Genomic DNA, 25,219 nt, shown 5'->3' on the forward strand with positions numbered 1-25,219 from the left:
TGTATTGAAGCAGCTCTGTAGGTAAATAAAAAAGACAACCATTTCCCCCTTCTGAGTTCACGCTTTGGTTCACCTTGAGAAATTGATGCAAACTTTAACTTTTTAAAGTAGTCTTTGTTTTGATTTCCTTCCGAGAATTGAAGAAATGGAAAGAAGGCCCTGTATTCTGTGTAACAGTGAAACAACCCTCGCCCTCAGACACACAGCCCCCCCCCCCCACACACACAGTTTACTGTTAAAGCCCCTAAATCAAGCAGTGGTCGTGTTTTAGATTAGTTTCCTCAGTTTCCTCTAGCACTTCCTCAAGGTCCTGAGGGGGACTTTGACAGCTGGGAGGGGGAAGAAAGGAGGGGTTGCCTTGTCCACTCCCAACACACAAAGGTCTGGGATGAATTAACACGACTATCAGTAGGGGGAGGGGGTTCCAGTTCTCGGAGGGGGGGGGGGGGTGCTCTCCTGCAGCTGTTGTATCCCACCCAACACAATGCATGCACACACAACTCACTCCTTCAAGCATACTGCTGCGACAAGAACGGGGTCTTTCCTCATCCCTCTCCCTCAACAGGGGCCCTTTGACCCTCCAGCTGTAACCACACTGCAACTCATTCATAAATAACCCCTCGGACCACGTACGAGAGCGGGCACACGATTAATGAGCTCATGGCTTGGTTAAGTCACAGCTTAGTGATGGCGCTAGGACCACTCAGCACTATTCATGTGTAGAGCTGCAGACATGAAGTCCTATAGGTTGTGTGATGGAGAAGATTTACATCAGAAATAGATTGAGTTCACAATGACAGATTAGGATTATTCTACACAAAGAGTGTACAAAACACCTCTTCTTTCCATGACAGACTGACCAGGTGAATCCAGGTGTGAGCTAAGATCCCTTATTGATGTCACCTGTTAAATCCACTTCAAAACCAGTGTTGATGAAGTGGGGGAGACAGGTTAAAAGAAGGAGTTTTAAGCCGTGGGACATTGATTGTGTATGAATTGCCATTCAGAGGGTGAATGGGCAAGACAAAATGTTTAAGTGCCTTTGAACAGGGTATGGTAGCGGATGCCAGACGCACCAGTTTGGCTGTGTCAAGAACTACAAGGCTGATGGGCTTTTCACGCTCAACAGTCCGTGTGTATCAAGAACAGTCCACACTCACAAAGGAGTCAACATGGGACAGCATCCGTGTGGAATGCTTTTGTACACTCAGTGCATATTTGTACAGCTTCCTTAGATCATTGATGGCGCTCAACTCCAAACGTTTACGGAATCACTGGCCACTTTATTAAAGTGACAAGTGTTCGATTATTCATGTTTACATACTGCTTTACTGATCTCATATCTATATACTGTATTCTACTATACTTTATTTTAGTCAATACCACTCCGACATTGTTCGTCCTAATATTTCCTAATTATACATTCTTTTACTTTTAGATGAGTATTGTTAGATCCTACTGCACTGTTGGAGCTAGGAACACAAGCATTTCGCTACACCCGCAATAACATCTGCTAAATATGTGTATGTGACCAATATAATTGTGATTTGACTCCTTGTAGAGCGCCCCATGCCCTGGCGAATTGAGGCTGTTCTGAGGGCAAAAGGGGGTACAACTCAATATTAGGAAGGTGTTCCTAATGTTTTGTACACTCAGTGAATATTTGTACATCTACCTTAGGTCATTGGCGCTCAATTTCAAATGTTTTTGATCTGACTGAATTACTGCAATGGTGTTAGCAGCACCCCTAGCAGCACCCCTGTCACCTCTAGAACGTCACCCAGGGGTGTACTCACTAGGAATCAAACCGTAGAAACGGTGAGGTACATACCTGAATTTGTCCAATAGAAACTCCCGTTTTCGTTGTAACATGTTTTCCGTTTGGAATAATAGTTTTGCAACAGTGGCCAACTAATGACTACAGCCCAACTTTACCACATCTGTTCTGTCAACACCCACATCCAATAAAAAATATAAAAAATCAAATCTGTCTCTTCTCAAAAGCATCATTTCCTCTTAACTATACACTCCTCTTCCCCCTCTCAACACCATTAACACCCATCACTCCAAACTCTGCAGCCATTGCCCCTCCCCCAGATACAAAAAAGGTTATTTCCGCACCTCTCCCTACCCATTTGCTACCCCTTCCCAAAGTTTCTCTCATCTGTTTCCAAAGTGCCTTACCTCTCCCAGACTCTTAGCCCCATCCCCTAAAAATGTTTCCCCTCCATCACTCAAAACTCTTGATGTTTTGCACCTATTTCTTCTCTCCTCCACCTCCCAAAAGTCTTCCCTCAAACGTGCACCCTATCCATCCCAAAGTCTCCCCCTACTCTCACCAGGTTCTTGAAGAGTGCGGTGACCTCCCTGGTGAAGACAGCCAGGTTCAGGAACCCAGTGGACACCTCGTTGTTGTCCTGGGTCAGGTGACTGTTCCCCAGGTTCTCCAGCACGTCGATGTACTGCTCCTTGTTCTCTGCGTGACCTAGAACCACAAACACACTTAATTGTTGTTTCCATCCTATGCTGCCTTTTGAGTCATTCCATGTCGTTTTAGCAAGCCATGACACCCACCATCTCAGATTGTTCTGAAATCTTTTCGGTAGTTAGAAACTGACACGATTAGCATTCCTGTAACTGATTTATTCATATTTTTTTAAAATAAATAAATAAAAATACATACATATGTATGCATGTCCTTCATCATAGCTAAATTGGTAGTTACAGTCTCGTTCCATCGCTGTAACTCCTGTACGGACTCGGGAGAGGTGAATGTCAGAGCCGTACTTCCTCCGAAACACAACCCTGCCAAGCCACACTGCTTCTTGACACAATGCACGCTTAACCCGGAAGCCAGCCGCACCAGTGTGTCAGAGGAAACACCGTAAACCTGCCGGCCGTGTCAGCGTGCATGCGCCCAGCCCGCCAAAGTTGCTAGCGTGCGATGGGATAAGGACATCCCTGCCGGCCAAACCCTTCCCGAGTGGCACAGTGGTATAAGGCACTGCTGCTCAGTGCTAGAGGTGTCACTACAGACCCTGGTTCGATTCCAGGCTGCATCACAGCCGGCCGTGATTGGGAGTCCCATAGGACGGCGCACAATTGGCCCAGCTCCAACCGGGTTAGGGTTTGGCCGGTGTCGGCCGTCATTGTAAATAAGAATTTGTTCTTAACTGACTCGCCTAGTGTCATGTTTTGTCTTATATTATCTTGTCATTTTGCTTTTCCTTCTGTTCGTTTTCCCCCTGCTGGTCTTTTTAGGTTCGTTCCCCTTTTTCTCTCTCCCTTCCTCTCTCTCTTCTCTCTATCGTTCCGTTCCTGCTCCCAGCTGTTCCTATTCCCCTAATCAATCATTTAGTCTTCCCACACCTGTTCCTTATCTTTTCCCCTGATTAGAGTCCCTATTTCTTCCCTTGTTTCCCGTTCCTGTCCTGTCGGATCCTTGTCTATTGTTCACCGTGCTGTGTTTGTGTATCGCCCTGTCGTGTCGTGTTTCCCTCAGATGCTGCGTGGTGAGCAGGTGTCTGAGTCTGCTAAGTTCAAGTGCCTTCCCGAGGCAACCTGCAGTTCAAGATCAAGTCTCCAGTCGGTTCTCGTCATTACGAGTGGAAATTGTTTTATTTGATTGTATTTTTACTTTACTGGATTAAAGACTCTGTTTTCGCCAAGTCGCTTTTGGGTCCTCATTCACCTGCATAACAGAAGGATCCGACCAAGAATGGACCCAGCGACTATGGATTCTCTCTACTCTACTCTCGAGTTCCAGGGAGCGATGCTCGGCAGACACGAGCAGGAATTGTATGCTGCTCGGCATGCCGTTGAAACCCTGGCCGCTCAGGTCTCCGACCTCTCAGGACAGTATCAGAGTCTTCGTCTCGTGTCACCAGCTACTTCCGGTTCTTCCGAGCCTCCGGAACCTAGGGTTAATAACCCACCATGTTATTCTGGGCAGCCCACTGAGTGCCGCTCCTTTCTCACCCAGTGTGATATAGTGTTCTCTCTCCAACCCAACACATACTCAAGAGAGAGAGCTCGGATTGCCTACGTCATATCACTCCTTACTGGTCGGGCTCGGCAGTGGGGCACAGCTATCTGGGAGGCAAGCGCTGAGTGTACTAACAATTATCTGAACTTTAAAGAGGAGATGATAAGGGTTTTGATCGCTCAGTTTTTGGGAAAGAAGCTTCCTGGTCCCTGTCTTCCCTATGTCAAGGTAATCGATCCATAACGGATTACTCTATAGAGTTTCGCACTCTTGCTGCCTCCAGTAACTGGAACGAGCAGGCGTTGCTCGCTCGTTTTCTGGAGGGACTCCACGCTAAGGTTAAGGATGAGATTCTCTCTCGGGAGGTTCCATCCAGCGTGGATTCTTTGATTGAACTCGCTATTCGCATTGAACGACGGGTAGATCTTCGTCACCGAGCTCATAGAAGAGAGCTCGCGTTAACTGTGTCTCCCCTCTCTCCGACACTACCGTCTTTCCCCACTGACTCAGGTGTTGAGCCCATGCAGCTGGGGGTATTCGCATCTCGACTAAGGAGAGGGAACGGAGAATCACCAACCGCCTCCGTCTCTATTGCGGTTCCGCTGGTCATTTTGTCATTTCATGTCCAGTTAAAGGCCAGAGCTCATCAGTAAGCGGAGGGCGACTGATAAGCGCTACTAGACGGTCCTCTCCGTCAAGTACATGTACTACCTTACCGGTCCATCTACGCTGGACCGGATCGGCAGCTTCCTGCAGTGCATTAATAGACTCTGGGGCAGAGGGCTGTTTTATGGACGAAGCCTGGGCGCGGGAACATGACATTCCTCTCAGACAGTTAGGGAGCCCACGGTCATGTTTGCCTTGGATGGTAGTCCTCTCCCCAGTATATTATATGAAACACTACCTTTAACCCTCACTGTATCTGGTAACCATAGTGAGACCATTTCTTTTTAGATTTTTTGTTCACCTTTTACACCTGTTGTTTTGGGTCATCCCTGGCTAGTGTGTCATAATCCTTTTGATTGGTCTAGTAATTCTATCCTTTCCTGGAACGTTTCTTGTCATGTGAAGTGTTTAATGTCTGCTATTTCTCCTGTTTGTTCTGTCCCCTCTTCTCAGGAGGAACCTGGTGATTTGACAGGAGTGCCGGAGGAATATCATGGTCTGCGCACGGTCTTCAGTCGGTCCAGAACCAACTCCTCTCCTCCTCACCGGTCGTATGATTGTTGTTCTGATCTCTTTAAGAAGCGTTTTGCATCCGCTCCTATCCTTGTTGCACCTGACGTCACTAAACAGTTTATTGTTGAGGTTGACGCGTCGGGGGTGGGCGTGGGAGCCATTCTGTCCCAGCGCTCCGATACTGACGATGGGGTCCACCCTTGTGCGTATTTTTCTCATCGCCTGTCACCGTCGGAACGTAACTATGATGTGGCTAACCGCGAACTGCTCGCCATCCGTTTAGCCCTAGGCAAATGGCGACAGTGGTTGGAGGGGCGACCGTTCCTTTTGTCGTTTGGACTGACCAAAGGAACCTTGAGTACATCCGTTCTGCCAAACGACTGAATGCGCGTCATGCTCGTTGGGCGTTGTTTTTCGCTCGTTTCGAGTTCGTTATTTCTTATTGCCCGGGTACTAAGAACACCAAGCCTCATGCTTTATCCCGTCTCTTTAGTTCTGCTGTGGCTTCTACCGATCCCGAGGGGATCCTTCCTGTTGGGCGTGTTGTCGGGTTGACTGTCTGGGGAATTGAGAGACAGGTTAAGCAAGCACTCACGCACACTGCGTCGCCGCGCGCTTGTCCTAGTAACCTTCTTTTCGTTCCTGTTTCTACTCGTCTGGCTGTTCTTCAGTGGGCTCACTCTGCCAAGTTAGCTGGCCATCCCGGCGTTCGGGGTACGCTTGCTTCTATTCGCCAGCGGTTTTGGTGGCCTACTCAGGAGCGTGACACGCGCCGTTTCGTGGCTGCGTGTTCAGACTGCGCGCAGAAGGAGTCTGGTAATTTTTTTTCTGCTTCTGCTCCTGGTCTTGCTGGGTCTCAGTCTGTTCCCTGCCATCGCATCTCTCCTGTTCTTGTTCCTGCCCTTGCTGTGTCTCAGTCTGTCCCTAGTTGTTACTCTCCTGGCCTGTTTGGTTCTGTTTGCTCTAAAGCTTTCAGTTCTCTACCCGTGTCTCATTTTTTTTTTTTAGAGTAGTACCCTAGTTTCCCTTTTTTTTCGTTTTTTCTGTTACGGTCCTGAGGAGAGGAGTTGGGTTCTTTCTCGGGACGTGCTGGACCGTTTGTGATCTATGATTTCCTCCGTTGCCGCCAGTGTTCCTCCTCTAGAGCGCCAGGAGGCGCTCGGTGAGTGGGGGGGGTACTGTCATGTTTTGTCTTATATTATCTTGTCATTTTGCTTTTCCTTCTGTTCGTTTTCCCCTGCTGGTCTTTTTAGGTTCGTTCCCCTTTTTCTCTCTCCCTTCCTCTCTTTCTCTATCGTTCCGTTCCTGCTCCCAGCTGTTCCTATTCCCTAATCAATCATTTAGTCTTCCCACACCTGTTCCTTATCTTTTCCCCTGATTAGAGTCCCTATTTCTTCCCTTGTTTCCCGTTCCTGTCCTGTCGGATCCTTGTCTATTGTTCACCGTGCTGCGTTTGTGTATCGCCCTGTCGTGTCGTGTTTCCCTCAGATGCTGCGTGGTGAGCAGGTGTCTGAGTCTGCTAAGTTCAAGTGCCTTCCCGAGGCAACCTGCAGTTCAAGATCAAGTCTCCAGTCGGTTCTCGTCATTACGAGTGGAAATTGTTTTATTTGATTGTATTTTTACTTTACTGGATTAAAGACTCTGTTTTCGCCAAGTCGCTTTTGGGTCCTCATTCACCTGCATAACACCTAGTTAAATAAATGGTTCAATAAATAATACAATCTGGACAACGTTGGGCAATTGTGCGTTGCCTCATGGGTCTCCCGGTCGCGACACAGCCCGGTATCGCACCAGGATCTTTGGTAACATGGGCCAGCTGCGCCACTCGGGAGGCCCTGAAACATTTTGTTGAAATGTAATTAGAGCTGAGAAATTAAGATAATTGATTGCACCCAAATTGACCCTGTTAATTACCCAGAATCCAAATTGGACTAAATTTCTTCCTACGATTGAGCAAGACATGAGGATTCCCCCGTTCAGAGAAATTAGACATTTTTCTACAAACCCAAAACTTTGATGGAGAAATGGGCCAGACAATTCTAATAAAATACAATTATGAACCATTGCAATCCAGTCGTATGTTTCACAATACATTTTTATTTTTTTATTGTTAAGTTAGTCTAGTCAGCTATCAAGGCCCGAATTCCAACCAGGCATGCAGGGCACGTCCAGGGCACCCCCATTGATTGATTAGAAGCTCTCACTCGGATATATTAACATTTCTCTACAAGTCAAACTAAAACTGGAGAAAAATCCCCCCCACCAAATGGCAAAATGGGTCAAATTGCACAACATTTTTCAAGAAAAAGCCACATTTCCTTTAGGTCACATGGCAAAATATGTAGAATTCCAGGAAATGTACATTTCTCTACACCGTCAAAAGGTTTAAGAAACCCTGATCTAACTAATCCATACCCTTTAAGGGCATATAGACCACAGAGGGGCCATTTCCTGGACACTAATTAAAAGCCTTTGCAGACTATGATATTAGCCGTCATATGCCACGATATTACTGCCCAAGACAAAATTTCCACGTCATAGGCAAAATCTTTGGTCGGAAATTATTGTCAGACGTCTTGGCTCTTTCAATGTGACAGGGTCTAGGTCTGCTGCTACGTATGGTCATAGGCTCTGACAAAGTTCTGTCAGTGTCAGATTTTCTTTGCCTTTATCGTATAGCGTGGCTGGTGTTACAAGCCGACCCGGTAACTGACCAATAGGAATGCGGCTGGCACGGAGTAATGCACACAATTATATGATTATTGTGACTAGCCTGATTAATACAATAGGTTCAATTTAAACATTTACATGCTGTGTAAGAACAATTTCCTTAAATCGTGTTTAGGCTACATATTTCAAAATCAGGCTGATGGGATTATGATAAATGCACAATAATCGGCGGTTAAAATTTAAAATTCTACCTAAGCTAACATGTTATTTTGGGGAAGCCTATTTAATTGTAAGTTCAGGCATATAAAAAAAAGATGTGGAAAAAACTTGAGCTCACTTCACTCACACATAAGCATCTGTGCTGGCACACCGCTGCACAGACGTAGCCTGTGTCAGTTGACGTAGCCTGTGTCAGTTGACGTAGCCTGTGTCAGTTGACGTAGCCTGTGTCAGTTGACGTAGCCTGTGTCAGTTGACGTAGCCTGTGTCAGTTGACGTAGCCTGTGTCAGTTGACGTAGCCTGTGTCAGTTGACGTAGCCTGTGTCAGTTGACGTAGCCTCTTAAGCCAAACGCAGAATGTCACTACAGAACTGAAGTAAATCCTACAATCTGGCCAGGTTGGTATCAAGACTAAAAAAATGTGGTAACACTGACAATCATAAAAAAGACAATGCGACATACAATCTGCAAAGGCCTCAAGCCTAAGAGAAGGACAAACTGAATGTATTTAAAAATGGAGGACTGGTTTGAATTGTAAGGATGACCATGCAAAATATTTTCTTCAGGAGCAAAAGACCAGCAAAATAGATAAAAAGGGTGAGGTGGCAGTAGCAGCAACAGACCCGGACGACGTTGGGCCAAATGTGCGCCGCCTTACGGGACTCCCAATCACGGCCGGATGTGATGGAGCCTGGATTTGAATCAGGTACTGCAGTGACGCCTCTTGCACCGAGATGGCGTCTTAGGCCACTGCGCCACTCGGGAGCCAAGGGTGGCTACTTTGAAGAACCTAAAATATGTTGATTTGTTTAACACTTTTTTACAACATGATACAATATGTGTTATTTCATAGTTGATGTCTTCACTATTATTCTACAATGTAGAAAATAGTCTAAATAAATAGAAACCCTTGAATGAGTAGGTGTCCAAACCTTTTACTGGTACTGTATATTATTTAGTATGTGTGAGAAATTTGTTTTGATTTAGAATGGGCCATTATCATGCACCTGTTGGACCAGGGACGGGGGCAGGATACGTCATCTGTATGCCCTTGAATAGCGAATGGAGGACATTTTTCCCACATTTTTCCCACAGTTCATTTTAAGTGAAGCAATGTGCTTAATATTTTGGAAAGTTGAAAAATAAATTGTAGGCCTAGCCTATAAAAAGCTGATGAGACCCTTCTTTTTGATAGAGGCCATTTAAAAAAAAGAAGACTTTCTTACGCAATAACATAGCATATAGAAATGTTGCGCAACATGGGCTTATAGGAACACTTACTTCATTCCATGCATCAACAAGCTTTGAGGAGCAGTCTCGCTGTGCAATAAGGGATCTTCCTTCGAAAAAACTCTGAATAACAGGGCTCTCGTGAAGTGTTTGATTTGATTTGATTTCAATTTGATTTGCATTGATGTCAGAGTGATTAGAGGGCTGAAAAAAACGTGCCGACAGAGGGCTGCCTCACTTCTAGCTCTTAAGAAACTTTGCTGTATTTTTTTATTTTATGTATTAGATCTTACCTTGTTCGCCCACAAAATGTTGTGTGTTATTACATGCGGCCCGGGGAGAACGATTGGATATCAGAGCGGCGGTAACGCACCAGCACAACGACTTTCCTGAAGCGAATCCTTTGTTTGCACCCCCCAGAGTGATTGAACTGATTCCAGAGGCCGTCCAAAAACAACTCCGGAGGAGGAGAGGTACTCGGAGTGGTCTTGTAGTCCGACTTAGGAGGCGCGCAAACCACCCACCGCTTCAGAGTATATTACTCGCAAATGTTCAGTCTCTGGAAAACAAAGTTGACGAGCTCAGGGCGAGGGCCTCTTTCCAGCAATAGATCAGGGATTATTATAACATACTGTTTCTCGTAAACATGGCTCTCTCGTGATATACTGTCTGAGTCGGTCCAGCCAATAACGTTCTCAGTTCATCGTGCAGACAGGAATAAATATCTCTCCGGGAAGGGTGGGGGTGTATGTTTCATGATTAATGACTCATGGTGTAATTGTAACAACATACAGGAATTCAAGTCCTTTTGTTCACCTGACCTAGAATTAAAACCTAACTTAACCAGAAACCGTGGATAGATGGCAGCATTCGCGCAAAACTGAAAGTGCGAACCACCGCATTTAACCATGGCAAGGTGACTGGGAATATTGCAGAAAACAAACAATGTAGTCGTTCCCTCCGCAAGGCAATCAAACAGGCAAAATGTCAGTAGAGACAAAGTGGAGTCGCAATTCAATGGCTCAGACACGAGGCGTTTGTAGCAGGGTCTAGAGACAACCACAGACAACAAAAGGAAAACCAGCCAGATCGTGAACACCGACATCTAGCTTCCGGATAAGCTAAACACCTTAACCCGCTTTGAGGATAAAGTGCCACCGACACAGCCCACGACCAAGGGAATGCGGGCTGGGCTCTCCTTCGCCGTGGCTTGCGTGAGTAAGCCATTTAAGCGCGTTAACCCTCGCAAGGCTGCCAACTCTGACAGAATCCTTAGACACATCCTCAGAGCATTGCCTAGTTAAATAAAGGTTAAATAAAATTTTAAAAAGTAAAATGCACAGACCAGCTAGCTGGTGTGTTTACGGACATATTCAATCTCTCCCTATCCCAGTCCGCTGTCCCCACATGCTTCAAGATGGCCCCCACTGTTCCTGTACCCAAGAAAGCAAAGGTAACTGAACTAAATTACTATCGACCAGTAACACTCACTTCTGTCATGAAGTGCTTGGAGAGACTAGTCAAGGATTATGTCACCTTACCGGTCACCCTAGATCCACTTAAATTTGCTTACCGACCCAATGGATCCACAGATGATGCAATCGCCATCACACTGTCCTATCCCATCTGGACAAGAGGAATTCCTATGTAAGAATTGTTAATTGACAACAGCTCAGCATTCAACAACATAGTACCCTGCACGTTCATTATTAAACTCGAGGCCCTAGGTCTGAACACCGCCCTGCGCAACTGGGTCGTGGACTTCCAGACAGTCCTCCAAGTGGTGAAGGTAGGAATCATCACCTCCACTTTGCAGATCCTCAACACTGGAGCCCCACAAGGGTGTGTGCTCAGCCCCCTCCTGTACTCCCTGTTCACCCATGGCCGAGCACACCTCCAAATCAAATCAACAAGTTTGCAGATGACAACAGTAGTGGGCTTGATTACCAACAATGACGAGACAGCCTACAGGGAGGAGGGGATGGCTCTGGGAGTGTGGTGCCAGAAAAATAACCTCGAACTCAACAAAGGTGATCGTGGACTTCAGAAAACAGCAGAGGGACCACCCCCCTAGCCACGTCAACGGGACCGCAGTGGAGAAGAGGAAAGCTTCAAGTTCCTCACCTGATGTCACAGGAAGGCCAAAAAGATCAAAAGGACAACAACCACCCAAGCCACTGCCTGTTCACCCACTATCATCCAGAAGGCTAGGTCAGTACAGGTTCATCAAAGCTGGGACGGAGAGACTGAAAAACAGCTTCCATCTCAAGGCCATCTGACCGTTAAATAGCCATCACTAGCACATTAGAGGCTGCTGCATATATACAGACTTGAAATCACCAGCCACTAATTAATGGAACACTAGTCACGTTAATAATGTTTACATATCTTGCATTCCTCATCTCATATGTTTATACCGTATTCTATGCCTGACATTGCTCATCCCTACATCTATATATTCGTAATTAAATTCCTGTACTTAGATTTGTGTGTATTGGGTACATGTTGTGAAATTGTTAGATATTACTGCACTGTCGGAGCTAGGAAAACAAGCATTTTGCCACACCCGCAATAACATCTGCTGAACATGCGTATGTGACCAATAAAATGTTACTAGAGCACTGAGTACCAGGCCATTATTGATTAGCAAGTTTGGTAGGCTACTAACCATCAACAGCATCAGAGCACAGTTTTGGAGGAGCCTAGTTACTGTGACTCAATGGTCACATGGAATATGACTGCGATCAAGACTCATTACTGCCGGTGTGGCGGTAAGGTCACCGTAACAGCCCTAGTCAGGACACTAATTCTACACTAAGCAAAAGGACCAAAGTGAGAGAACGGAGTGGAAAAGCTTGGAGTTGGAAAGTCTGATTATTTATAACTGCGTCTGTTTAGTCTTCGGGGTCACTTCGTCCAGTGTAGGGTCTAGCCTAACCCAGTGGTGCCAGGGCTCATAAAGAGACGTTATTAGGTCATGACCCAAAGGAAAGTGACCCCATATGCCCTTTCATACTACGGAGCCAAGCACAGCTATACTAGCTGCTGGAACAGTATTGATCAAAGCCAGCATAGTGTAGTTTGACAGCACAATAGTCTGAAATGGGTAATAGAAAACGTGTGCATGGGAGTTTGTGTCCCTGTGTGTGTGTGTGAGCCAATAACAAACATCTAACAAGCAACAGAATGCTGACTAATGTCCCTGGGGAAGATAATTAATGAGCTTTAAAACTCCAGCAAACCCATCTCTTCCCAACATACACAAACCACTGCATCCTGGCAAGAGCTGAGAGGAATAGGCCATTCTTGGTGGATGGGGTAAAAAGGGGGGTGAGAGAGGAAAAATAGATAGGAGAGGAAAAAAAAGGAATGGAAAGAGGAGGGAGAGTCCGCCTAACCAACCACAAACTCAGCAAAAAAAGAAAACGTCCCTTTTTCAGAACCCTGTCTTTCAAAGAATTCATAAAATTCCTCTCACAGTTCTGGGCGACTTTAACCTCCCCACGTTTACCTTTGACTCATTCCTCTCTGCCTCCTTCTTTCCACTCCTCTCCTCTTTTGACCTCACCCTCTCACCTTCCCCCTCTACTCACAAGGCAGGCAATACGCTCGACCTCATCTTTACTAGATGCTGTTCTTCCACTAACCTCATTGCAACTCCCCTCCAAGTCTCCGACCACTACCTTGTATCCTTTTCCCTCTCGCTCTCATCCAACACTTCCCACACTGCCCCTACTCGGATGGTATCGCGCCGTCCCAACCTTCGCTCTCTCTCCCCCGCTACTCTCTCCTCTTCCATCCTATCATCTCTTCCCTCTGCTCAAACCTTCTCCAACCTATCTCCTGATTCTGCCTCCTCAACCCTCCTCTCCTCCCTTTCTGCATCCTTTGACTCTATGTCCCCTATCTTCCAGGCCGGCTCGGTCCTCCCCTCCCGCTCCGTGGCTTGACGACTCAATGCGAGCTCACAGAACAGGGCTCCGGAAGGCCGAGCGGAAATGGAGGAAAACTCGCCCCTGCGGACCTGGCATCCTTTCACTCCCTCCTCTCTACATTTTCCTCCTCTGTCTCTGCTGCTAAAGCCACTTTCTACCACTCTAAATTCCAAGCATCTGCCTCTAACCCTAGGAAGCTCTTTGCCACATTCTCCTCCCTCCTGTATCCTCCTCCCCCTCCCCCCTCCTCCCTCTCTGCAGATGACTTCGTCAACCATTTTGAAAAGAAGATCGACGACATCCGATCCTCGTTTGCTAAGTCAAACAACACCGCTGGTTCTGCTCACACTGCCCTACCCTGTGCTCTGACCTCTTTCTCCCCTCTCTCCAGATGAAATCTCGCGTCTTGTGACGGCCGGCCGCCCAACAACCTGCCCGCTCGACCCTATCCCCTCCTCTCTTCTCCAGACCATTTCCGGAGACCTTCTCCTTACCTCACCTCGCTCATCAACTTATCCCTGACCGCTGGCTACGTCCCTTCCGTCTTCAAGAGAGCGAGAGTTGCACCCCTTCTGAAAAAACCTACACTCGATCCCTCCGATGTCAACAACTACAGACCAGTATCCCTTCTTTCTTTTCTCTCCAAAACTCTTGAACGTGCCGTCCTTGGTCAGCTCTCCCGCTATCTCTCTCAGAATGACCTTCTTGATCCAAATCAGTCAGGTTTCAAGACTAGTCATTCAACTGAGACTGCTCTTCTCTGTATCACGGAGGCGCTCCGCACCGCTAAAGCTAACTCTCTCTCCTCTGCTCTCATCCTTCTAGACCTATCGGCTGCCTTCGATACTGTGAACCATCAGATCCTCCTCTCCACCCTCTCCGAGTTGGGCATCTCCGGCGCGGCCCACGCTGGATTGCGTCCTACCTGACAGGTCGCTCCTACCAGGTGGTGTGGCGAGAATCTGTCTCCTCACCACGCGCTCTCACCACTGGTGTCCCCCAGGGCTCTGTTCTAGGCCCTCTCCTATTCTCGCTATACCCCAAGTCACTTGGCTCTGTCATAACCTCACATGGTCTCTCCTATCATTGCTATGCAGACGACACACAATTAATCTTCTCCTTTCCCCCTTCTGATGACCAGGTGGCGAATCGCATCTCTGCATGTCTGGCAGACATATCAGTGTGGATGACGGATCACCACCTCAAGCTGAACCTCGGCAAGACGGAGCTGCTCTTCCTCCCGGGAAGGACTGCCCGTTCCATGATCTCGCCATCACGGTTGACAACTCCATTGTGTCCTCCTCCCAGAGCGCTAAGAACCTTGGCGTGATCCTGGACAACAAACTGTCGTTCTCAACTAACATCAAGGCGGTGGCCCGTTCCTGTAGGTTCATGCTCTACAACATCCGCAGAGTCACGACCCTGCCTCACACAGGAAGCGGCGCAGGTCCTAATCCAGGCACTTGTCATCTCCCGTCTGGATTACTGCAACTCGCTGTTGGCTGGGCTCCCTGCCTGTGCCATTAAACCCCTACAACTCATCCAGAACGCCGCAGCCCGTCTAGTGTTCAACCTTCCCAAGTTCTCTCACGTCACCCCGCTCCTCCGCTCTCTCCACTGGCTTCCAGTTGAAGCTCGCATCCGCTACAAGACCATGGTGCTTGCCTACGGAGCTGTGAGGGGAACGGCACCTCAGTACCTCCAGGCTCTGATCAGGCCCTACACCCAAATAAGGGCACTGCGTTCATCCACCTCTGGCCTGCTCGCCTCCCTACCACTGAGGAAGTACAGTTCCCGCTCAGCTCAGTCAAAACTGTTCGCTGCTCTGGCTCCCCAATGGTGGAACAAACTCCCTCACGACGCCAGGACAGCGGAGTCAATCACCACCTTCCGGAGACACCTGAAACCCCACCTCTTTAAGGAATACCTAGGATAGGATAAAGTAATCCTTCTCACCCCCCTTAAAATATTTAGATGCACTATTGTAAAGTGGTTGTTCCACTGGATGTCATAAGGTGAATGCACCAATTTGTAAGTCGCTCTGGATAAGAGCGTCTGCTAAATGACTTAAATGTAAATGTAATAAAAATCCAAATAACTTCACAGATCCTCATTGTCAAGGGTTTAAACACCATTTCCCATGCTTGTTCAATGAACCATAAACAATTCATGAACATGCACCTGTGGAACAGTTGTTAACTTCTTTGGGGTACCCCCCCTTCTTCTCAATTTCCACCTAAAGACATACCCTAATCTAACTGCCTGTAGCTCAGGCCCAGAAGCAAGAATATGCATATTCTTGGTATCATTTGAAAGGAAACACTCTGAATTTTGTGGAAATGTAAATTGAATGTAGGAGAATATAACAATAGATCTGGTAGAAAAAAATACAAGGAAATAAACATACATTTTCTGTTTTGTATTGTTGCTGCATCATATTTCAAATGAGCAAGAACAGCCAAACATACAGATAGGATGCTGTGGATGATTTGAATGAAGAACATAAGATGGAAACAATAGCTGAGCAAGGTTTTAGACAGATAACTTCAAAAATGAGCAAGCTACATGACATTGAGCATGAAGTCACCCAGGTGTCCCACACAAATGTAACCAAATGTACCCGTGGCCGAATTGGTACAGTGATACATTTTGAAGGAAAGAACTATATTCAAAATACATAAATGCAATTCTAACACACACCAAAAAAAAATATAACAAACAAAAACAAAAAAACAAGGGGTTACTATTTACTCTGTCTCGCTTTATCAATTTCCTCTATAATTTGGGTTAAATCTGTATACCTAGACTGTTTTTAGCTTTTCCTGATTTATTCGCCATAATTTAAAATATATAAACTTGCTGAAAATGCTATTGACTATGTACTACTATGCGTAACATGGCTCCGTCAAGTAGGATTTGCAATGGTGAATGAACCTCTCTTACGCCAGAGTTCACGACACAGGCTGGTCTTCGAACGTATAACCATTACATATTGCTGTTTACCTCAGCTCATTGGCCATCTTCCAAACTAGATTTCAAGATGATCCATGGTCATTGGGCCAAAATACAGTCAATCAATGATAGACCGGACCGGTGTCTTCAAATCGGTTTGTTTCGGTCAATACATCCCGGGAAAAGAACCATCACGTATGGTTGTGTTAGTAACAACCAGAGGATTGTAATGTTTATCCAGTCATGGTTGTTTTCGTTTGTTTAGTGTGTGTAATTACCACGAACGCGTTGTCCAAAGTTAAATGAGACAGAAATCACAACACAAGCAGTTTACAAATGTTTCGTGTTAGGCTATAAAAATAGATGTTATAAAACAAAACGAACATTCACTGTGTAGTTAGGACAGTTGGCATTGCCACCAGAGGAAGATCTTCAATGGTAAGCAATTTATTTTATTGTTATTTCTGACTTTCGTGACACTAATGCTTGGTTGGAAAATGCTAGTAATACTTGTGTGCGGGGAGCTGTCCTCAGAAAATCACATTGTTTGCTTTCGCAGTAAAGCCTTTTTGAAATCTGACACAGAGGCTGGATTAATAAGATGTTCATCTTTTAAATGATGTAAGATATATGTATTTACAAGAATGTTTACTATAACAAATGGTGTATTTAGAATGTTAGCGCTTTGCAGTTTCACCGGATGTTTGTGCTGGTGGGATGTTGGCATCTCACCTACGCTAGAGGTTAAGGCACTAACAGCTTACAGACGGTAGGCAATTAAAGTCACAGTTGTAGAAAACTTAGGATATGAAGAGGCCTTCGACTGACTGGGAAAAAACACCAAAAGAAAAATGCCCAGGGTCACTGCTCAACTGCGTGAACATGCCTAAGGCATGCTGCAAGGAGGCATGAGGACTGCAGATGTGGCCAGGGCAATAAATTGCAATGTCCGTACTGTGAGGCACCTAAGACAGCGCTACAGGGAGACAGGACGGACAGGTTATCGTCCTCGTAGTGGCAGACCACGTATAACAACACCTGCACAGGATTGGCACATCCGAACATCACACCTGCGGGATGGCAACAACAGCTGCCCGAGTTACACCAGGGACACACCAGGAACGCACAATCCCTCAAACAGTGCTTAGACTGTCCGCAATAATCCGAGAGAGGCTGGACTGAGGGCTTGTAGGCCGGTTGTAAGGCAGGTCCTCACCAGACATCACCAGCAACAACGTCACCTACGGGCACAAACCCACCGTCACTGGACCAGACAGAACTGGCAAGAAGTGCTCTTCGCTGACGAGTCACGGTTTTGTCTCACCTGGGGTGATGGTCGGATTCACATTTATCGTTGAAGGAATGAGCGTTACACCGAGGCCTGTACTCTGGAGCGGGATCAATTTGGAGGTGGAGGGTCCGTTATGGTCTGGGGGGGGCCGGGGGTGTCACAGCATCATCAGACTGAGCTTGTTGTCATTGCAGGAAATCTCAACGCTGTGCCTTACAGGGAAGACATCCTCCTCCCTCATGTGGTACCCTTCCTGCAGGCTCATCCTGACATGACCCTCCAGCATGACCACCAGACATCCTGTCTTGCAGGAAATCACACACAGAACGAGCAGTAATGTCAGTGTTCTGCCATGGCCAGCGAAGAGCCCGGATCTCATTCCTATTGAGCACGTCTGGGACCTGTTGGATCGGAGGGTGAGGGCTAGGGTCATTCCCCCCCAGAAGTGTCTGGGAACTTGCAGGTGCATGGTTGAAGAATGGGGTAACATCTCACAGCAAGAACTGGCAAATCTGGTGCAGTCCATGAGGAGGAGATGCACAGCATTACTTAATGCAGCTGGTGGCCACACCAAATACTGACTTACTTTTGATTTTGATTCCCCCACTTTGTTCAGGGACACATTATTCCATTTGTTAGTCACATGTCTGTGGAACTTGTTCAGTTTGTGTCTCAGTTGATGAATCTTGTTATGTTCATACAAATATTTACAAATGTTAAGTTTGCGGAAAATAAACACAGTTGACAGCGAGAGGACGTTTCTTTTTTTGCTGAGTTAATCAACACATCACACGTGAACATCATGGCTGATTGAGCGGTTCTGAATCAGTCAGCCACTAACAACGAAAAGGAAGAGGGGGACCTCAGTTAGCCTTAGTGGTATGGAACAGCCCTATAAGTATCCAGTTAATGAAGTCCTCCAGCGATGTTTGAATTTTTACTGTTGAAAAGAGATATCCCAAGTATAAATATAGTGAAGTACACACACTGAAGCAGTGGCATTCCAAGTCGGAAACTCTGGCATCTTTCTAGAGCTCCGACATTCAGACCTGAAGATCAAGTCATAACTTGACCAGGCGCGCAAGGCCTTCACGGAGTTGGTCTGATTGGAAGTTGTGATGTCGTCAGCCTCCACCTTTGCTTGAGGAACAATAGAGGAGCCAGAGAAAAAAGTCCCCCCCCCCCACTTCTGCCATGTCATGACATACCTAGACCACCTATTGAGATGTGCCTTTGATTAAGTAAATTAGGTGAAAATGAGACTGGAGTGCCACATTAAGAGGGAGAGAGAAAGTGGGTGTTGAGATGGGGTGGGGAGAATAGTGGAGTTGGGGTCTCAACTGCTGAACTGACAAACATCTCCCAACTTTGGCTCACATCTGACAGTTAAACCCCCAAAATGGAAACCAGAATATTTCAGAGTTTGGTAAAGTTGAAAAACAAGTAACTTTTTAGATTGGCATCCAAGACTCATTTTAAAATCAAAACTCCATCCAAGTTTACTGATTCTGCTGTTCAACTTCACGTTACCATTGCGAAACTGGTGAGTAATTGTTTGGTCACATCAAAGTATGAGGCAAAGTTTCTTCAAAAAGGTGCCAGAATCGGACATAGAAGCTTCTACAATATTCTTCATAGCTGGACTTAGACAATATCAGCATGCCAAACTGGTGGGTGTCTTGATCATTCTAACCATCCTGCCAACAAAGCAACTATATTATAAGCCAAAGTGTGTGGTAGGTGGACAGTGGGGCACACACACTCGTGTGCACACAAACACACAAACGGGGGCGCCCTACTTGCACCTCTGGAGTCTGAACTAAACAGTGTCAGTCAAACAGCTAACATTGAGCCCATTGTCAAACACACACTGTCATTAGTCTCAGACCACAGGAGGCTGCTGATAATAATGGCTGGAATGGCATCAAACACTTGGAAACCAAGCGTTGGACGTAATCGTTACCATTCCATAAATTCCGCTCCAGTTATAAGCACAAGCCCGTTCGCCCCAATTAAGGTGCCACCAACCTCCTGTGTCTCAGACAGACAGGAGTGGCTCAGCTAACACGTCCCATAGAATGTCAGCCTCGGGTTTCATCAACAAACATGTGAACCATAAGAGACCTCATCCCACACCCAAGTCTCTTATTAAAGCCTGCAGTTATGTTTTAATATGCATTGGCTGTTTGTAATACAGTGTGTGTGTGGCGAGGAGCCACTTACTGATTCCAGAGCTGTGAATAGCCTTGACCATCTTCTTCATCCTCTGTAAGGTGTTCTGGTCCATCTCCATTGACTGCAACACAGAGAGAGAAGAAGAGAGAGTTAATGAAACACATTAAAGAACACCTGCTCTTTCCATGACAGACTGACCAGGTGAAAGATATGATCCCTTAATGTCACTTGCTAAATCCACTTCAATCAGCATAGATGACAGGTTAAAGAAGGATTTTTAAATCCTCTAGACAATTGAGATTGTGTATGTATTGCCATTCAGAGGGTGAATGGACAAGACTAAATATTTAAGTGCATTTGAACGGGATATGGTAGTAGGTGCCAGGTGCACCGGTTTGTATCAAGAACTGCAACGCTCCTGGATTTTTCCACACTCAACAGTTTCCTGTGTGTATCAAGAAAAGTCCACAATAGAGGACGACCGATTATGATTTTTCAACGCTGATACCGATTATTGGAGGATCCAAAAAAGGGGGGGGGGGATACCGATTAATCGGCCGATTTTTATTTATTTGTGATAATGACAATTACAACAATACTGAATGAACACTTTTTAACTCAATATAATACATCAATAAAAATCCATTTAGCCTCAAATAAATAATGAAACATGTTCAATTTGCAAAAACAAAGTGTTGGAGAAGTAAAAGTACAATATGTGCCATGTAAAAAAGCTCATGTTTGAGTTCCTTGCTCAGAACATGAGAACATATGAAAGTTGGTGGTTCCATTTAACATGAGACTTCAATATTCCAAGGTAAGAGGTTTTAGGTTGTAGTTAATATAGTATTTATAGGACTATTTCTCTCCATACCATTTGTAATTAATATACCTTTGACTATTGGATGTTCATATAGGCACTAGAGTATTGCCAGTGTAACAGTATTTCTTCCATCCCTCTCCTCTCTCCTACCTGGGCTCGAACCAGGAACACATCGACAACAGCCACACTCGAAGCAGTGTTACCCATGCAGAGCAAGGGGAACAACTACTCCAAGTCTTGAGAGTGAGTGACGTTTGAAACGCTATTAGCGAGCACCCCGCTAATTAGCTAGCCATTTCACATCGGTTACACCAGCCATTAGGCTAATAGGCTTGAAGTCATAAACAGCCCTGTGTTGCGAAGAGCTGCTGGCAAAACGCACAGAAGTGCTGTTTCAATGAATGCTTACGAACCTGCTGTCGCCTACCATCGCTCAGTCAGACTGCTCTATCAAATCATAGACTTAATTATAACACACAGAAATATGAGCCTTTGGTCATTAATATGGTCGAACCCGGAAACTATCATTTCGTAAAAACAAAATGTTTATTATTTCAGTGAAATACGGAACCGTTCTGTATTTTATCTAACAGGTGGCACCCCTAAGTCTAAATATTCTTGTTACATTGCACAACCTTCAATGTTATGTCATAATTACGTAAAATTCTGGCAAATTAGTTTGCAATGAGCCAGGCTGCCTAAACTATACCCCGACTCTGCATGGAAGAGAATTGACAATTTAACCTGGTTAATATGTCCTGCTAACCTGGATTTATTTTAGCTAAATATGCAGGTTTAAAAATATATACTTCTGTGTATTGATTTTAAGAAAGGCATTGGTGTTTATGGTTAGGTACAGTCGTCCAATGATAGCCCATTTTTTAAAAAAGCACATTTGTTAAATCATCCCCCTGCGTTGCATCGATTATATGCAACGCAGGACACGCTAGATAAACTAGTAATATCATCAACCATGTGTAGTTATAACTAGTGATTATGATTGATTGATAGTTTTTTAAAACATAAGTTTAATGCTAGCTGGCAACTTACCTTGGCTTACTGCATTCGAAAAACAGGCAGTCTCCTCGTGGAGTGCAACGAGGCAGGTGGTTATAGCGTTGGACTAGTTAACTGTAAGGTTGCAAGATTGGATGCCCCGAGCTGACAAGGTGAAAATCTGTCGTTCTGCCCCTGAACAAGGCAGTTAACCCACCGTTCCTAGGCCGTCATTGAAAATAATAATGTGTTCTTAACTGGCTTGCCTAGTTAAATAAGGTATAAATAAATAAACTTGAAATCGGCCCTAATTAAATCGGCCATTCCGATTAATCGGTCGACCTCTAGTCCAAAACTCAAAGGACATCCAGCCAACTTGACACAACTGTGGGAAGCATTGGAGTTAACATGGGCCAGCATCCCTGTGGAACACTTTCCATACCCAGATGAATGGAGGCTGCGCTGAGGGCAAAAGGGGGTACAAGTCAATGTTTTGCACAGTGTATAGTGTCATATTGACTCCCGTCCATTAGTAGCAGAAGGTTTTAGGAAGACAAAGGCAGATCCTTCCCTATGGGGTAAATCCTAACTTGAGATCTGCCTACGCATGCAAATCTGGCTTTGACATAGTTACATGCGCAGACAGATGCATTGATGTCAATTGGAGATTGGAGCAAAAATGTCAACATTACGCCACAGACATCAAGTTAGAATTTCACCTAGTAGAACTAGTAGAACTGACAAAGGGCAACAGTGAGTGAAATGTAACCTGTCAGACCGTCTATAGGAAAACCGCAATTCTTTGACTGTCTAGCAGCGGTCATGGTGACCCAGAAGTTCCCACGCCGTGACTAACTTTGCATTAACAGGTGAATCAGTGGTTAATCCGTCTAGCAGCACCACGCTTGTCATCATTGGGCTGATGATGTCTCTCAGGCACCAACCACACCTGTCGTTTTTCAGGTTCACCACCCCGACGTGCGTCAACATGTAACTTCACTCTACTCTGTTTGCTTAAGAACAGGGGGTATTCAAATCTTACCCTACGAGGTCTGGAGTACTGCTGATGACCTGTTTTACCTGATCGTTGATTACACCCACCTGGTGGCCCAGGTCTAAATCAGTCCCTGAGGGGGAAGAGTGGGGGGGTGGCAATTGAACTGGCTTTGAGTTACAGATGTGAATTTTGAAGAACCTAGCTAGCTACATGACACTCCTTTGGCACCAAAATAGTTGATATATTACAGATAACTGGACCAGTCGTGGTTAGTGTTTATATAGCCTAACAACAGCCCTTCTCTTGTCTTATTTGTCTAATGAAAAAAGTGCATGGGACTGTAAACGTGTATGGAAATGCATGGAGAGGCTTAGAAAATGGAGTGACTCCCCGTACTTTCCAACGTTTCACAGTCAACCTCTGAGCAAGTGGGCGGGGCCAAGCTGGAGTCAGGGCAAGAATGTGGTCAAAGTGAAAAAGTAATGTCAACCTATTACACGTCGATGTCAAATCTGTTGACTTAAATGTAAAAGGGTTAAGGTGATGGCTCCATTCCAATATGAGGTCATGTCACCATCTAACAAAAGGAATAACCTTATTGAAACCTCTCCTTGTACACAGTGTCCATGTACAGGTCAAACCACCGCGGTGCAGTTCCAGCACACCCTGTTTAGGCTCAATCAAAGGCTTGTTACGCTGCCTAACCCCCAGTGCAGTGTTTTCCGACCCTGGTCCTAGAGTCCCCCCCAACATCACACATTTTAATTGTAGCCCTGGACAAAAGCACACCTGATTCAACTTTGTCAATTAATATTCAAGTCCTCAATGAGTTGAATGAGGTGTGTTTGTCCAGTTCTACAACGTGTACTGTTGGGGTTACTCGAGGACCAGGGTTGGGAAACACTGCCTAAGTGTGCGTATAGCATAAAACCTGAGATCCTGAGGATCAGACAGTCATTCACCCCTGCTGTGGCCTGTCTGCAGCATTGAATACACACACACACTCACTCACAACATTTCCCTATACTCTTTGAGAAGAGCAAAACGGTTACACCCATAAATAAAACGGTTACCATTGACACTGACTTGGGTGTATGCTCAGCAAACAATGCCATCTTTCCTCTATTCTATTGTATGTTTCGCAAACCTTGGACACGTCACGATCATCATAGCAGTTCCCGGCTTTGGTGTGTGTGCACTAAGTGCCTTTATGGGTGTGTGACTGTGTGCATCCGTACTCCATGTCTGTATGCGCGTGTGTGTGTCTCAGCCTAGCAACATTTTAGAGAGGCCCCAATCTTGGCGGTGTAGAGGAAATCGAAGCCTATGCAGCCTGAATGTATAAAGTTTTAGGTACGAACCGTTTAACGAGGCATGCAAATGTATTGCCAGCTGCATATAATTCATTTGGACGGGAAATGACGACTCAATTTCGCCATCTGCTGGCCTTTGGGCTAAGGTTATACCCAATGCTTTTGAATGAATTTATGTTACTTAACCTTCAACTACGCAAGTCAGTCAGTTAAGAACAAATTCTTATTTACAATTACGACCTACACCGACCAAACCTCGGACGACGCTGGGCCAATTGTGCGCCGCCCTATGGGACTCCCAATTACGGCCGGTTGCGATACAGCCTGGATTCGAACCAGGGTGTCTGTAGCGAACGCCTCTAGCACTGAGATGCAGTGCCTTAGATGGCTGCGCCACTCGGGAGCTTAGTTCATGGTTCCCAAACGTTGGTCTTGCCCCCGATTCAAATAATCAAAGTTATAGTGAGTTGGTTATTTGAATCAGCGGTGTTGCGTAAGGGTAAACTATATTTATACAGTCTACTTTTATAAATGAAAGTGAACTTGGCAAAACTGTTTCGCTTGGCTAGTTTACTCACTGGAGGTTCGTCTACCTATCGGTTCACCTCCCACCACTAACTGTCAACAACAAGTTACCTGTGGACAGGTAAACAATAGTGCGCACTGAAACCCCCAGCTCACCTCTTCAACTGCCGAAACAGTGTTCCGACATTCACTCATTTTGGACTGAAAAATCGAGGTAGTCGGTGATACCAAGTCCTCGTTTGTCAGAGCAACAAAGTCCGAAATGCTGATATGCTCCGGCATGTTGCTCTCCAAGTAAAAAGGTCCAACTGAAGACATTTAAAAGCTCGTTAAAGTTTCAAACACGCATGTTTCCGCGGGAAATGCACTGGTTCTCCTTTGTGGAAAAGGTCAAATTACCCGCGACAGCATTCCCACTCTCACAACTATATGAGTGAAAGTTGATGGTTGTCCGATTTTTCTCACACTGCGGTGCAATTCGAGTGAGGTCCACTGCTGACTACAGTATGATAGCAGCACTAAAGATGACGTCACTTTCAAATGGCTTTAAGAAAAACCTTCCAAATAAAAAGCCCGCATTTCAAAACATTGCAAAGTGGATAACTGTTTCAAAAGATATTACATTTTTATCAATGTCGATTTTGTTGTGAATGCAAAAAATGTACATCATTAACAAAATACAATGTCGAGACTGGTATTGACAATATTGGGTTTATAGCGAAAAAACGTTTATTTGTGCAGATGTAAATGCGGAGTTGGGAGCAGTCGGTAGGGTCTGTAGAATCTACATATGGTGTCATTTCATGGGACGCTGAAGAATACGCAGTGTTGCTAGTCTACACCCATTCCATAGGCCACAACGCAAATCACTTTTAATATGAAATACATATTGGCTTATAGTGAAAAAATATATTATTTATGTCGATGT

The 25,219-nt window shown here is 45.5% G+C and overlaps 1 protein-coding gene across 4 annotated transcripts in view; it reads right to left on the minus strand.

Moving 5' to 3' along the window:
- asap3 (ArfGAP with SH3 domain, ankyrin repeat and PH domain 3) overlaps positions 1-24,794 on the minus strand; it is a 59,154-nt gene extending 34,360 nt beyond the window's left edge. For all 4 annotated transcript variants that reach the window (XR_006840985.1, XM_046366429.1, XM_046366428.1 and 1 more), the window contains exons 1-3: positions 24,448-24,794; positions 19,686-19,758; positions 2,340-2,485 (exon numbers count right to left, since the gene is read on the minus strand). Coding sequence is in view for 3 of the 4 variants with exons in the window: in XM_046366429.1 (XP_046222385.1) it covers positions 2,340-2,485; positions 19,686-19,758; positions 24,448-24,609 (381 nt within the window). In the remaining variant the exon portion in view is untranslated. The remainder of the gene's footprint in view (positions 1-2,339; positions 2,486-19,685; positions 19,759-24,447) is intronic.
- Positions 24,795-25,219: the final 425 nt, after the last annotated feature.

Source organism: Oncorhynchus gorbuscha, linkage group LG10, assembly GCF_021184085.1.
Source record: "Oncorhynchus gorbuscha isolate QuinsamMale2020 ecotype Even-year linkage group LG10, OgorEven_v1.0, whole genome shotgun sequence".
NCBI classification, from domain to species: Eukaryota; Metazoa; Chordata; class Actinopteri; order Salmoniformes; family Salmonidae; genus Oncorhynchus; species Oncorhynchus gorbuscha.